The sequence below is a fragment of the Hylaeus anthracinus genome, unplaced genomic scaffold, assembly GCF_026225885.1.
Source record: "Hylaeus anthracinus isolate JK02 unplaced genomic scaffold, UHH_iyHylAnth1.0_haploid 11994, whole genome shotgun sequence".
NCBI lineage: Eukaryota > Metazoa > Arthropoda > Insecta > Hymenoptera > Colletidae > Hylaeus > Hylaeus anthracinus.
The window spans coordinates 325,191-338,439 of record NW_026534341.1 but is presented as its reverse complement, the minus strand read 5'-3'; the positions used below and the strand labels follow the sequence as shown (position 1 = coordinate 338,439).

At 35.9% G+C, this 13,249-nt stretch overlaps 1 protein-coding gene across 2 annotated transcripts; it reads right to left on the bottom strand.

Annotated features, from left to right (window-relative positions):
- Positions 1-2,712: 2,712 nt before the first annotated feature.
- Positions 2,713-13,147, bottom strand: LOC128888399 (uncharacterized). Of its 2 annotated transcripts, XM_054145213.1 has the most exons (4): positions 11,366-13,147; positions 5,336-11,097; positions 4,854-5,126; positions 2,713-4,814 (listed from the first exon to the last, which is right to left on the bottom strand). In XM_054145213.1, the coding sequence occupies exons 2-3, from the start codon at positions 11,093-11,095 to the stop codon at positions 4,863-4,865; spliced, it is 6,024 nt and encodes a 2,007-aa protein (XP_054001188.1). In that variant the 5' UTR covers positions 11,096-11,097; positions 11,366-13,147; the 3' UTR covers positions 2,713-4,814; positions 4,854-4,862. The 2 variants fall into 2 exon arrangements, with proteins under 2 accessions (XP_054001188.1, XP_054001187.1); XM_054145212.1 differs by having other exon boundaries at positions 2,713-5,126.
- Positions 13,148-13,249: the final 102 nt, after the last annotated feature.

Sequence of the window (13,249 nt, the reverse complement as noted above, 5' to 3'; positions counted from 1 at the left end):
CAAGTCGGAATAAAATGAACTGGTTGCTCGAAGACACCACATACATTTCAACGATAGACTCTTAGATTTTTATTTAAAAAAAAAAAAAAAAGAAAAAGAAAACAAGAAAACTTAAAACTGAAATATCCCACGGATTAATTATTATACACGAAGGAAAACAGGGAGGATGATGAAGCCAAACGTTATCGTGGACAGGGCACCTCAATGGCCACTTAATTTTACTCTGACTTGCTCGTGCTATTTTCTTAAGATAACGTAGGTCGAAAAAACACATAGGAAATGTGCTTTACAAAATTGACAAATTTATTTCAAGCGTCGAAATAAACGCCTTCGACATTGGACCTTCGTTTCAACACATACCAGGTTGAATAAAAATTGATTAGTGAAGAAATTCTAGTCGTTACTCTTTTTTTTTTTTTTTTAAGAATCTTAACGGTGGGATTTCTTGTTCCAAGCGTATCGTAATAACTTTTTACTAATAAGTAATCGAGTACTATAGCAATTCGACACGTCTTTCCCTAATCTTCCCGTATTTTTACCTACCCGCGATTTTTCCACACTTTTGTAAAAACTATAATTACAAAGAGACCGTAAGCGTGAAATAAACGTCGACGAACCTATATCAGTATTACTAAAACTTACAAATTAGGACTCGATACATAGCGGTCGATTCCTGGAGGGCGAACCTCGCGAAGGACCGCCATCATGGTCTTTCATAGCGATACTTAATCGTTAAGGTAGAATTACTATAATAGCTATACTGCTCGCGACTATGTATTTAACTCGTTTAATATTTATCAATTTTCACTTTTCATGATTACGATTCAAGACATTACCTTCTTTTTTTCTAAATTAGTACATCATTATATAAATTATCGTATAGTTTTCAATCAAAGTTAAAGAAATATTTCCTTCCAGTGACTTCCATTGGAAAAAATACTGCATAGATGGTTCTTTCGTAACGTAATAAACATAAGAATTATTATATGTATTTCGTTCTAGCTGCATCGATACATGGTCGCGATCACGAGTAGCCATCTTCCTTTTGTAAACAATTCCAATAACTTTATAGCTTTACACATGTATCGCGTACTCCGCTATAACGAGTACGAGAAATCTTTCGTTTACCGAGTCAAGACACAATGAAGAATTGTGTTACGTGAATCACGTGCCAAATTTTAGGATAAATGAGAATGTATTATACATGCGCTCGCGACATGGGCGATTAAGTAGACTCGCCTTAACTTAAGGACCGTTCATTATCGATAAGAATAATCGAATACAACCCTAGCTGGGCACGATTAAACAGACTTTTCAGCATTACGAAATACATCGATATTTTTCGTTCACGATTACAATGTCTCTGCATCGGAAATTTACAAGTTCAATCGAATTATTGAACGACCGCTACAAAATCTTCATCTTTCGCTTTGATAACACTCATTTACAAGCTGTTCATTTGCTCAAACAGGGTTGTACACTGGGTAGTTGGAGAGAATGCTTCCGAATGGAATTCAAATTCATAGGAAAACGTTTTTAAAAGAACCGTTACTTTGCTATCTATACAAAAGAAGAAATGCGCCCGAGAACAATTCAAGACAAGTATTTTCACAGATTCTGTTTTAAAAATAAAATAATTTGTTTGAATATCATTCAGAGGCATTCTTTCTAGGCCCTTGCAATACGTATGGATAAATTCGCCACTTCTAGCCCAATGTTATTTAAGGGGGAAGACCACGTTAAGTGTTTCTCAAAACATTTCTTTTCTGATGTGATTTCTGTACGAAATAAATCGAAAAAATTACCAAACGTACTTGACGACATGCCTAAAGTATTATCAAAGTTAAAAGGAAGAACAAATATTTGACCACCTAATGTGGTTTCCCCCCTTAATAAACACCTGAAGGAGTGTTAATAATTATTATTGCTAAACTCGAAGGCTCGGAACTATCGAGTATTAAGCCCTTAGTTTCTGTTTCTCTATTTTAATTTCTAATCGTTCTCTGTATTAATGAACTCCTCCGGAGACGGCTTTGCTCTACATATACAGGGTGATCGGAAAAAAAGAAGAAGAAAAACGTCAGAAAATATAGGGGCGTATAGCGTTTACAAAGGTAGATGAAAAGTATTTAACGTGGATCCATACGGTCCATAGTACATAGAGGATTTTACTCTTTTTAACGATTCTTTGTATAATGTACAAATGTTATCGTCGATATTTTCTTAAATTGGACTACACGCTCAATCGACCTCGAGTACGACAACATTTTCGTTGACAGAATGTGTTCCAAAGTGTAAACTATTATTAAAATAAAAATTTCGTACCCCCATCGTTCGTAAGAAAAGAATACGCACTGTGCTAAGGAAAAAGGAACATCTGCTGGGTTGCCACAGAAAGTATCGCACATTTTTCACCCTTGAATCTTAAGCATAACGATATATGACAGTGGCTAGGCACTCTCCCTCCCCCAGGTGGTGATTACTGTAACAAAAAACAATTAATAAAAACGCTCAAAGTGCCGAATAACGAAGACAAGCATATTGTTATTTGCAATTCATTTAATTAACGATGAAATTTTGTACCAGAGATTTATTTACGTAAACAACCATAGCATTTGGAATCTTTACCTCGTTGAATGATTCGTATAATTTATTATTTATTATTATTCGCCGTTTTGTTAGAAATGTTCAGGGAATAAACAAAAATCGCGATATTTATAAAATTTGTTTATTCGTCTTATTACATGCTAAAGTAACATGAACCCCGACTGTAACAAATATCGATCTGGAGTTGAAAGAGCTCTCACATTTTCAACACCTTCGCTTGTGAACGCATCCGATAAAAATAGAATGTTTCGTAAGGATCATTTATATTTTCGGGAAATTGAGAGGATATTACGTCAAGTATAAAACTGTCAACTTTCTTTGAAGGAAAGTGTCTAAAAATGGGAATCGAATAAAATTGATGCCAACTGTTGAACGTTGTTAAAAATTAACGTTCGTATTTGTCGTAACGTAAGTGATCTTCGCGTGACATTACCGTTATTAATGCATAATAAGCGAGTTGCTATTGCTATAAATATAGCATAAATACTATCGTAATGTCGCATTTGAATGATCCAACAGTGATCGAAACGTTAAGTCTTGCTTGAAATTCTCTTTAAAGAAAACCGCGTATCGTACGAATAGATATAAAACGTCGATTTATATACATATGTATGCTCGAAGTAGTCTCACTATGATACAAAATACTTGAATATGTAAAAAAAAGATATCAATGTTTGTTCAGTCTCCAAACTAGTCATTAGAAATGGAGGTCAATACTTGATCGTTTGTAAGGTAGTCCAGAGTCTTATCTTAGAATTTCGTATTCTGGTCACAGGATTAGAGTTTTAGTCCAGTGTGGCATTTCTTATACGTTTTAATGTTCCGAAAAAAATTCCTCTACGGTGTACACTTGGTTTAAACTTAAACGATTCCGTCCGTACTAATACAAATATACCAATGATTTTATCCGTATTATTACAAATCCATTGACAGAATCATTTCGACTAACCTTTCGAAAGTACTACCTTCGGGTGACAACGATAAATGCGAAAACACTTTGATAAACGCTGGCTCAAGAAGTTATATATGTAGTAATCGCTAGAGTACTAATATAACGCATAACATTCTTATTTATATTAACATATGTATACGCGTACGAAACGCGTAATCTATACATATAAAATCGTAACAGAAATAGTTTTACGCGTTGTAGTCTGTTGCGAAATTCTCTGGACGATACGATCACACACGGTCACCCCTATCTGCCATTCGGAGATGGGTAAAATTTTATTCGACCGATTATCTTTTTTCTGCGACCCGCGGATGTGTTTAATGGATGAGAGCAATGAGGTAATGATTCATTTATGAATACTTTGGAATGATACAAAAATATTTTGTTCATCACAGATATTACGCAACAGTACTATGTTTTACCTTAATATTTAATTTACGTAGCATATTTAATAATTGATCGAGATTTAATCATTGTTCGTTCTATTCGTTCGAGTGTTAGCTTGAAAAGGCAATAATTACAAAAACCGGCTAACCTTGGAAATTTGTGTAATAGAGATTCACTCTCAGTGTATCCTTACACATTATATATAGTCCAGCAAATTGCCATTTTTTATAATAAATAACAAAAAATATAAAAACAAGAAACAATGTGATGAAATTAAAAAGGACAATGCTACATTTGGAATAAAGGATTCGCATATAATTTATACAACACATTATACTGTAAGATCCATTCGATGTCGACGTTCAAGATCCTTTCAAAGTATCCATATAATTAATTATACGTATGTAAGTATATCACTTATAAATATGTAACTGTGCTCGTATATGACTAAGTCAAAGTTAAAGCTAACATTCTGTTCCATATTCCGTTGATTATGGCGCTATATTCAAAAGCCACAATAGTATCGTTTTAAACACATCGGCCAACAAGGGGTCGGATATGTTCATCGTCTATCTCTCCTTTCGAATGCTTTGGTTTCGGTTCAAATTTTATGCTCGCTAGCCCAAAACTGCTTCAATTTCTTACATGTAGTAATGGCAGTAAACATATCGGTGAAACTTAAAAACTTAGAAAACAGTATTATACAGGTAGGAGGTATTTTTTAGGTTGGCGTGGCACCAAACGAGCATATACCGTCTAAATAATATTTTAATCGATACACGTTCGACCCTTCGCGGTCCAGATTCTACGATTTCGGAACATTTACTTCAAACTTCAAACTTTATCGATGTAAAAACCGCAAAAGATTAAAATGACATTCCAATGCGCTTTACAATCTCGACAACTTTTATAACAGCTAGTGTTTCATTCTGTGACTATTCAATTCGCGGAAACCTTTCAAACGCATACCGCAAATATCGCACGGAGTACCATGATAAGAATGTACGTGTAGCTTGAACGATTCCTCGGAAATGAACGTGATAGGTTTCGGGCAGTAAGCGCAAATTAGCTGTGGAGACTGTTGACTAATTTTGTGGGTGGTAACATTTTGTCTGATCGGAGCTCCGTCTTGATTAGTTAGCATCTGGCAATCGTTTGATCCAGAATAATCGATTACATTCTGCGAATACATAATAATACACCATTGTTATACAACGTAAACGACTCGATCGAAAAATTGAATTGTTTACGCCTGAATCTCTCAAACAATAAGAATTACATCGCGCGATAAGAAAACTACTGAAACGTATGGTTCATTGGGAAAGCGAAAGAGCAATTCGCGAGAAGGTGATGTTTGAGAAATACTGGCTTAAACCCCGTCCAATATACCTGTGGTTGTTCAATGTACTGGTCATTGTGGACTAGTTGTTGATAAATTTGTTGCTGTTGTTGGTGCAAGTGTCCTTGTAACATCTCTACTGACGGCATAGTCGAGACGGTAGGCGTGGTTTCGTTAATTACGACTACCATTCCGCCAGCCGAGGTATTCTGATAATGAAAGGAGGTAGACATATTTCCTATCGCCGACTGATTAAATTCCATTTGCTCCCTGCGCGTGGGCCCTTGAATACAGTTACTCAGGTCGTTAGGAGCAAGATTAAGATTCTGATGTAGAACAGTCGCGGTGACATGGTTTACTTCCGAATGATTCGGAGTACTCTGTAGAGGTTGTTTGTAACGTTGATCGTTACTCGTCAAGCTAACTTCGTTTAGTCTTGGTAAAAATATATTTGAATCTCCTTTCCATTTCGATGTATTTTGACATTGATTGTCGGAACAGGATATGGTAGATGTTGCTTGTATATTCCATGGATAAGAGATTCCTTCCACGGAGTTTACTGCTGCTCTTGTAGAAGCTTCGTTTCTTTTTTGATTGGAGTAACGCGGTACAACTATTCTTTGTAGAACGTTACAGGGTGGCAAGTTTTTATGATAAGCAGATTGCGATGTTTGCTGGGAAGAAATTGAACACCTCCCTTGATTTGTATTCAATTGCGATTGTAATCGTTGATTGTTTATTTTTATAGTGTCAGTACTTGCGAGTTGTTGATCACTGTTTGTTGGTGTGCCGTAAGTCCAAGTATTCGAAGACGTCGACGGCCTAGGCGAACTGTTTTGATTAACTGAAACTTGATTCCTAGAAACTTGATGCTTATTATCCTGTCGATTCTGGTTTGTATGAATCAGTACGTGCCGTATCAAGTCATCCGAACACTTGAAAGCATATCTACAAATGTGGCATAAATGCGAGGAATCCGTGTTTCCTATAAGTTCAGCAATATTTTTTACGCGTAATAGACCTTGTTTTGGTTTCACGGAATCATCTGTTTCCGTTGTTATCGGCATCTCTTTGTTTGCGGATGAAATAGTTTGGAAATTATTGCTGTTGTTCATAAGAGTGGATGAAACTTGTACACTGCTTTCAGATATATTTTTATTCAAAGTATCGTTTCGAGGAGTTACAGTATCCTTCGAAGATAAAACGACATTTCGAGTGATCTGGGTTGCTCCATTGGAGAGTTGTGAAGTTGTTACAACGTATCCGGTATTTTCAGAAACTGTACAAGTTTGTACGTTGGATGCTGGAATAGACGCGTGATCGCGATCCGCTGTTGATTGTTCTGACAAGTCTATCACCAGTTCATTTTCGGAATCCTCTTCGTTTTCTTCCAATATATTAACTACTCTCTCCCCGTCCCTATTTCTACTCAATTGTGACCAATATTCATGCGCGTTCTTTTCTATCGCTTGATTGCCCTTGTTTACTTCCTCCTGTGTCAATTTTTCTTTCAGTTTCTCGAGATTCAATTTGTTCAGCTTTGCAATTTTCAAAATATTGTTTGTTTCTGGAGTGAACGTAGATTTCTTCTGATCCGATACCGCGTTATTCTCAGGTTGCACTATTCGAGACATTATGTTATGAGTAATTTCATGGTCGTTCAAGCTCTTTTCACAGTCGAAACCGATATTGCAAAGCTGACAAATGAAATCACACTTCCGATAATTTACTTTGCAGGATAGTATATCTTCTTTCATTTTAGATCCGTGTACTTTGGCGTGATCTAAATAAGAAATTACGCTACTGCAATTAGTTTCGCAAAATGTACAAGTGAGGTACGGGCGAGACGTATAATGTCTAAACCAGTGTATCTCAAAGTCGTCCATGCTATCGCTTGCTTCCATACAAACACTGCAAATGAATACAGTTCTGGTAGTTGTAAGAACCATACGCACAACTTGAGGTTTCGAACCAAAATCATGTTTGATTCTCATGTGTCTGTATAACTCGAATTTATCAAAGTAAACGCCCCCGCATAGACTACAAATTAAACGTATCGGGTACTTCTGCGTGATAACATAAGGCTGTACAGTTGTATTTGTTGTTCTGTTAGGTTCATTACACGTCAGTTTATGTGCTTTTAAATACTCTTCGGTAAGAAAAGGCAGCCTGCAATTACTACAGATATTTTCTGCTATTTGAATGAACGTATCTGTAAATCTGCTCGAACCACATTCATTCTGTTTGTATTCTCCGTTTGATTTTATATGTATCACACAAGTTTTTGGAAACGATTGTTCGCTAGATACCCAAAACGGTTCCTTAACATGTTTCGACCAATGAGCATAAAAAAGTGATCCGATACCAATGAACATAACTTTACAGATGTTACAACGAAAGTCCATCGTACACATTTGTTTAAAACGAAAGTGTGCTTTTAGATGTTCGTGCAAATCTTCGGCTGAACTGCACAACATACCGCAACTGGCACAGAATAAATATGGAGATCGATTGCTGTCCAAACGATTCTGATTACAAGCCGCGTATTCGAAAAGACGATAATGAGTCTCGAAACATTCCATGGTTCGAAATAATACTCTGCAAACGTGACAGAGAAGAATTATTTCGATCTGCAAATAACTTAAACTGGTTTCCGATTTGTTATGACATTGGCATACAGTAAATTTTTTCCTAATATGACCAACTTTATTTATCTTCTCTTTCTCCAACTTATTTTGTACAGGAAATGGTTGAACCGTTTTACATTCACTTCCATCCAAGACGATCGACTTGCTCGCTTCTAGTTTGCTGGTTACTGTTTCGTTTGCGACAGTTCTAGTCTGAAAATCTTCCATTAACGAACCATTATGCGTTCGTATAACTGACGATTCCGAACAATTTGTATCCTTTTCGTTAGATACTTTCGACGATTTTTCACCATCATCGATCCTATTGTTCGTTACGTTCTTTGCTTCGATCAATTTTAATTCACTCGAGTTTTTCTCATTACTCTCTTTGTTCATTTTTTCCAGTTTTTCCTTTTCGATTCTATACGCTTCTTGTAGCTCATTTTCTGTATGCATGTAGATGTGATCTGCCAATTCAGTTTTCGATGAAAACACTTGTAAACACATAGTACATTCGTTTGTGAACTTTGAACTTTTAATTTTTCTGGATACGTTGTTTTTCATTCTATTTTCACACTGGCCTTTTATTTGTACATCCTTTTTCGGAGATACCTTTTGCTGCAGTGACTTCTTTTTTTTCTCGTTTTTACTAGACGTCGGTGCGGGATCGACAAGTATTTCTTCATTCGAAGACTGCGGCAAATTTGTTTCTTTTTGTTTTAAACAAAGAGATTTTCTTTGTTGTTTTACAGCTGCTGAAGTATTTTCGACTGTAGGCAATTTTGGTAAAATAAATGAAAGGGTTGTCTGTCCTTGCGTATGTTTGGATAGATGTTGTTGCAGAATAGAATATTCTCCAAAACTACTATCGCAAACGATGCATTTATAGGCAACAGAGGATTTGTTTCCCTTATTACTATCTTCCTTATCTACAGATTTTTTATATTTTATCGGAGAAGTTATAGTGGAATTATAAATTGTAGACATGTTACTCGAACCACTAGAAGGCGACGTGGTTTCAAATGTATGTTTTCTAGAAATAAAACTTTCATCTTGAAAACTACTGGGTTTGGCAACAGAACGCGTACATTTCTTAGTATCCACAGCTTTCGAAAGTCTAGCTTTCCTAAGTAGTTTTTCGAACTTCTCATTAGAAAACAATGAGTTCAGTTTTTTTCCTTTCGAAAGTGGAATTAATACCTTGTTAGCAGATTTAGTAGAACATTTATTTGATGTGTCTTTCGACTTAATTTTATTAACAGTATCTTTAATTATAGAAGAAGATGTAGGACCTTTAGTGGAAGCTTTGTCTGAAATAGATGCATTCGCACGAGTTTCAGGAATTAATTCCTGCTCCAAATTGCCGCGTGCTATCTCTTCGTCTCTTCTTTCAGAACAATCATTTCGAAAGCCTGTTCCAAATATGGAAATATTTGGATTTTCTAAACTTCTATCCTGCTGCATTTTTACCGTTTTGCTCAAACACGGAGACATACTTGAAACAGGCTTTACGATACTCGCTAATTTCTCATTTACATTTCGACAATCTACGATACATTTTACACTGCTTGCATCCGTCCGAAATTCCGTGCTAGAAACTGGTACAGATGTACTCTTTTCAGTTCCACTCAACTTATCTGCTTGTTCAATTTCAACAATAGACTCGTTTATCGTATCAAGTAATGGAAGTTCAGTTGTATGGACAGAAGTAACTTTCTGTAAAGTCTTTGCATATTTTTCTATTAAATGCTCCATTTCCCTGGCTGAGTATGTATCATTAGACGAGCCATTTATAGAATCAAATTTTATTAAGCTGACCCTTAATTCTTTAAATAATTTGTATTTTCGTATTAAATCTTTATCCGAAGTAAGCAGTTCAGGCTTTTGGTTTTGACTTTTGTTATTTTCCAGTGATGATTCTTCAACATTTGTAGAATTGTTTTTTTTCGACTTTGGACAAATATTATCTTCTAGTGTATTTACAGGATTTAATTCTAAAGGCACATAGTTGGAAGCACAACCTTCTTTATTTATTTCAGTCGTGTTGCCGTACTCAATTTTTTCGAATACATCGTTCAATTCATTAGCAGAAAGCAAACGTAGTTCGTCGCAAACATTTGCCGATATTTTAATCATATATCCTCTTTCAGCAGTACTTGTCGCTAAGTCGGGATACGAATCGTCTCTCTTGATCTTTATCAAAGTTTCTGGTTCCTGTTTTAATGAATCTAGTCTTAATCTCTTTGTTTCTTCTGAAATTATTTGACAGAAATCACTATTCGCGCCGTCGTTAGTAAAAGTATCGTTACGTCTTCGTTTCAATGTCTGCCTATTATTAATGTTGCATAATGTATTGCTATTGTTGCAAGTATGCTGACCGGGTTGTATATTTTCATTCATACCACTTATGCTTTCAGTTGTAGAACTATCATTTCTGTCCATATGTAATGCCAACGAGTGAAAAGTTAACGCAGATATTTTGGGTGTTATTAATTTTTTCTCTTGTCTGCTCCTAGTTTTTCTGTTTTCTGCTGTCAGTCCGTTTATTTTATCTTCTTTACTAGGACTTACTTTGGCCAGTGATTGTGCTATTTTATTAATCATATCATCTATTCTATGCAATTTTATGTATGGTTGTTTGATATTCCTTAATACATTTTTTGTATGCGACTTACGATTCTTAGTCATCCGTTTTTTACGAACAACTACAATTTGTGTCTGAACATGGTCTTCTATACCACATGGATCAGATGTCCGACTTTGTTTTGTTTTTTTTCTTGCATGCATAATATGTGATTTTGTCCTGGATAGGGATAACTTAAATCTCTTTTTCCTTTTTTCTTTACGTTCAGCTCGAGTTTTACTCAATTTTTTGATGGGTTGGCCTTTTCCATCTAATGTGGGTAATTTTGTAAGACTTACAGAAACTGGCTTGCAAAATACTTTACACAATTCTTCTACATTATTATTTTCATTTAGTAAATCAATCCTATTAATATTAGTATCGGATTCTTTTCTTCGAACGTAAGGTTTAGTTTCCAACATGGTTTTAGTTATTTCAGAAGGATCTAAGATCTGCTTTTGTGACACTGATGACGTAGCAACTTTACTCTTGTAGCAGCTACGTGTATCAAATATTTCTTCATCAGAATCCATAACTAACAATTCATTGAAATCTCTCATAACTGTTAAATATAACCATATTGTTAATTGCCATATGTTTGTATCGTATTTACCAATAAAAATTGTACACAAGTATGAAATAAGTTAGGAAAATTTTAATTTAAACAAAAATTAAAAACTGAATTATAAAATGTAATATCCCACAACGAGCAAAGACAAATTCTACCGTGTTAAACTATACGAATTTTTTATTTATATTACATTACTGTAACGTATTGTAATTTAAAGAAAATGTAGTCTGTTATAAAACAAAATTAATAACATACTTACATCACAGCAAAGTTACAAATTTGAAGTTGGAGTACACGGAGAAGATACGTGGTACAATTCATTCTATGTTCATGTAACAATACTACTTGCTACAATGTACATAATGCCTCACAATTATGCTTTACATTAGCATACTTTTACTAATATTCTAACAAATATATTAATTTTTAACCTTCACAAACAGTATATTCACGAGGTATATACGCACGCAATGAATCGAGTTATGCATCACTTACAAGTATATAAGTGACATCTTTCGAATTGTAAGTTGAACGATCAGCGAAAATGAATTCGTTTCGTAAACTAAACAAATCCCCTTCTCCTTTACGATAAAATGCTATCTAAATGATCTAAAGCATAGAATTACAAACTTATGTAGAGATGATAGAGACTCTCGAATTAGTGTTAGAAAATAACGTCTATGTTGGTTAGGCAATAGGCACGGACATAGTATGGTCCGTGAGGTTAGGTGGCGTTCCGCCATTTTGCAGCTAGTGTCGCAAAATTCAAATTGAAAATCATACAGTATTAAAGGCTGCCTACACAGAATGCGTTTGAACTTTTATTTACAAATCTTATCGTTTATTTGATTTGATTGTTCCGTACGGAAGAACTTGAAAGAGTAATGAACGAAGATCTAATTCAACAGCATTTTTTCCCAATACAAATGGTACCAGGGCAGGAGACGTTCGTGCATCCAATTCGTTCCGAAAAAAGATTCTTCTGGATCATGAATTCGGGGCGAACAGGAATGATGTCGTCGAAACCTTTGCGTCGTGCTTTATCAATGTCGAATTCCCTCTCCTCGACGTCCATGTACGGTATTTTCGGCGGATAATTCGGGGGAATCACCTCCGCGGGAAATCCGTCTCTTTTAGACAATTCTCTACAAACAAACACAAGTCCAGCTATGTTTACTGGTCTAGGAGGTGTGTCTAATTCGCTTGTCTCGAACACCTTGTCGGGTAGACAGAATCTCGTACTGGCCTCCGCTGCTCTTCTTTCATCCTCGTCTTCGTAGGGCACTTTTGTACACAAAAACTCGTTGAACGATCCACTATTCTTAAAAAGCATTTTCTGTCCGACGATAGAGAAAGAATTGGTCGTGTAGGTACCGAAGCACGTTAACCGTAACGATATGGCTATGTAGCCAGATGGATGGTTCTCCTCGTCCACGAGACCGAATGTATTGTTCACTTGGTACGCTCTGGGTAGATGATAAATGTCGTTGCTCGCCATCATTACGTGATCACAGAGACAACCCGACATCGGGATCTTTGAATTTCCCAGGGGATCCTTTATCACCTCCTCGGGACATATGTGGATCTCCTTGATCCTATACACGTCCAATAATAATGGTTTCGACCGCAAACTCTCCACCAGTTCGCCAGGATTCCTTACGAAGATGTACAATTTCCCGGCGTTGAAATACACATTACGAAAGCCTGCTTCTCGCGTCATTTCCTTATCTCTCTCAGATTTTGTTAATAAGAAATTAGTTTGAAAGATTCGAAACAATGGAATGTCTGCGAATTGCATATCGACGCCTAGAGCCGACGGGTTGACCCTGGCCAATTTCTCAGCGTACAAACTGACATAGTCTACGAACACTTCCAGGGTATATAGTTTCTCGTCCTTTAACGAGACGCATTCTCTCCGATACGTATCCATGTCGGTGAAATGATTTTGTTTGGTGTTCAAGAAAGCGACGATACGAACGTTGGTTAACGAGACAGTTTGAAAGTACTTGTAATTTTGAATACTGGGCTGGTTTAAAAGATCGATTTGTTTGTGAAAACAATTGAATTCGTTTGGCGGTGATTCTCTCGATAAAGGGTATCTTATTTGCCCATGCTCTTTATATATATGCATATATAATTTTCA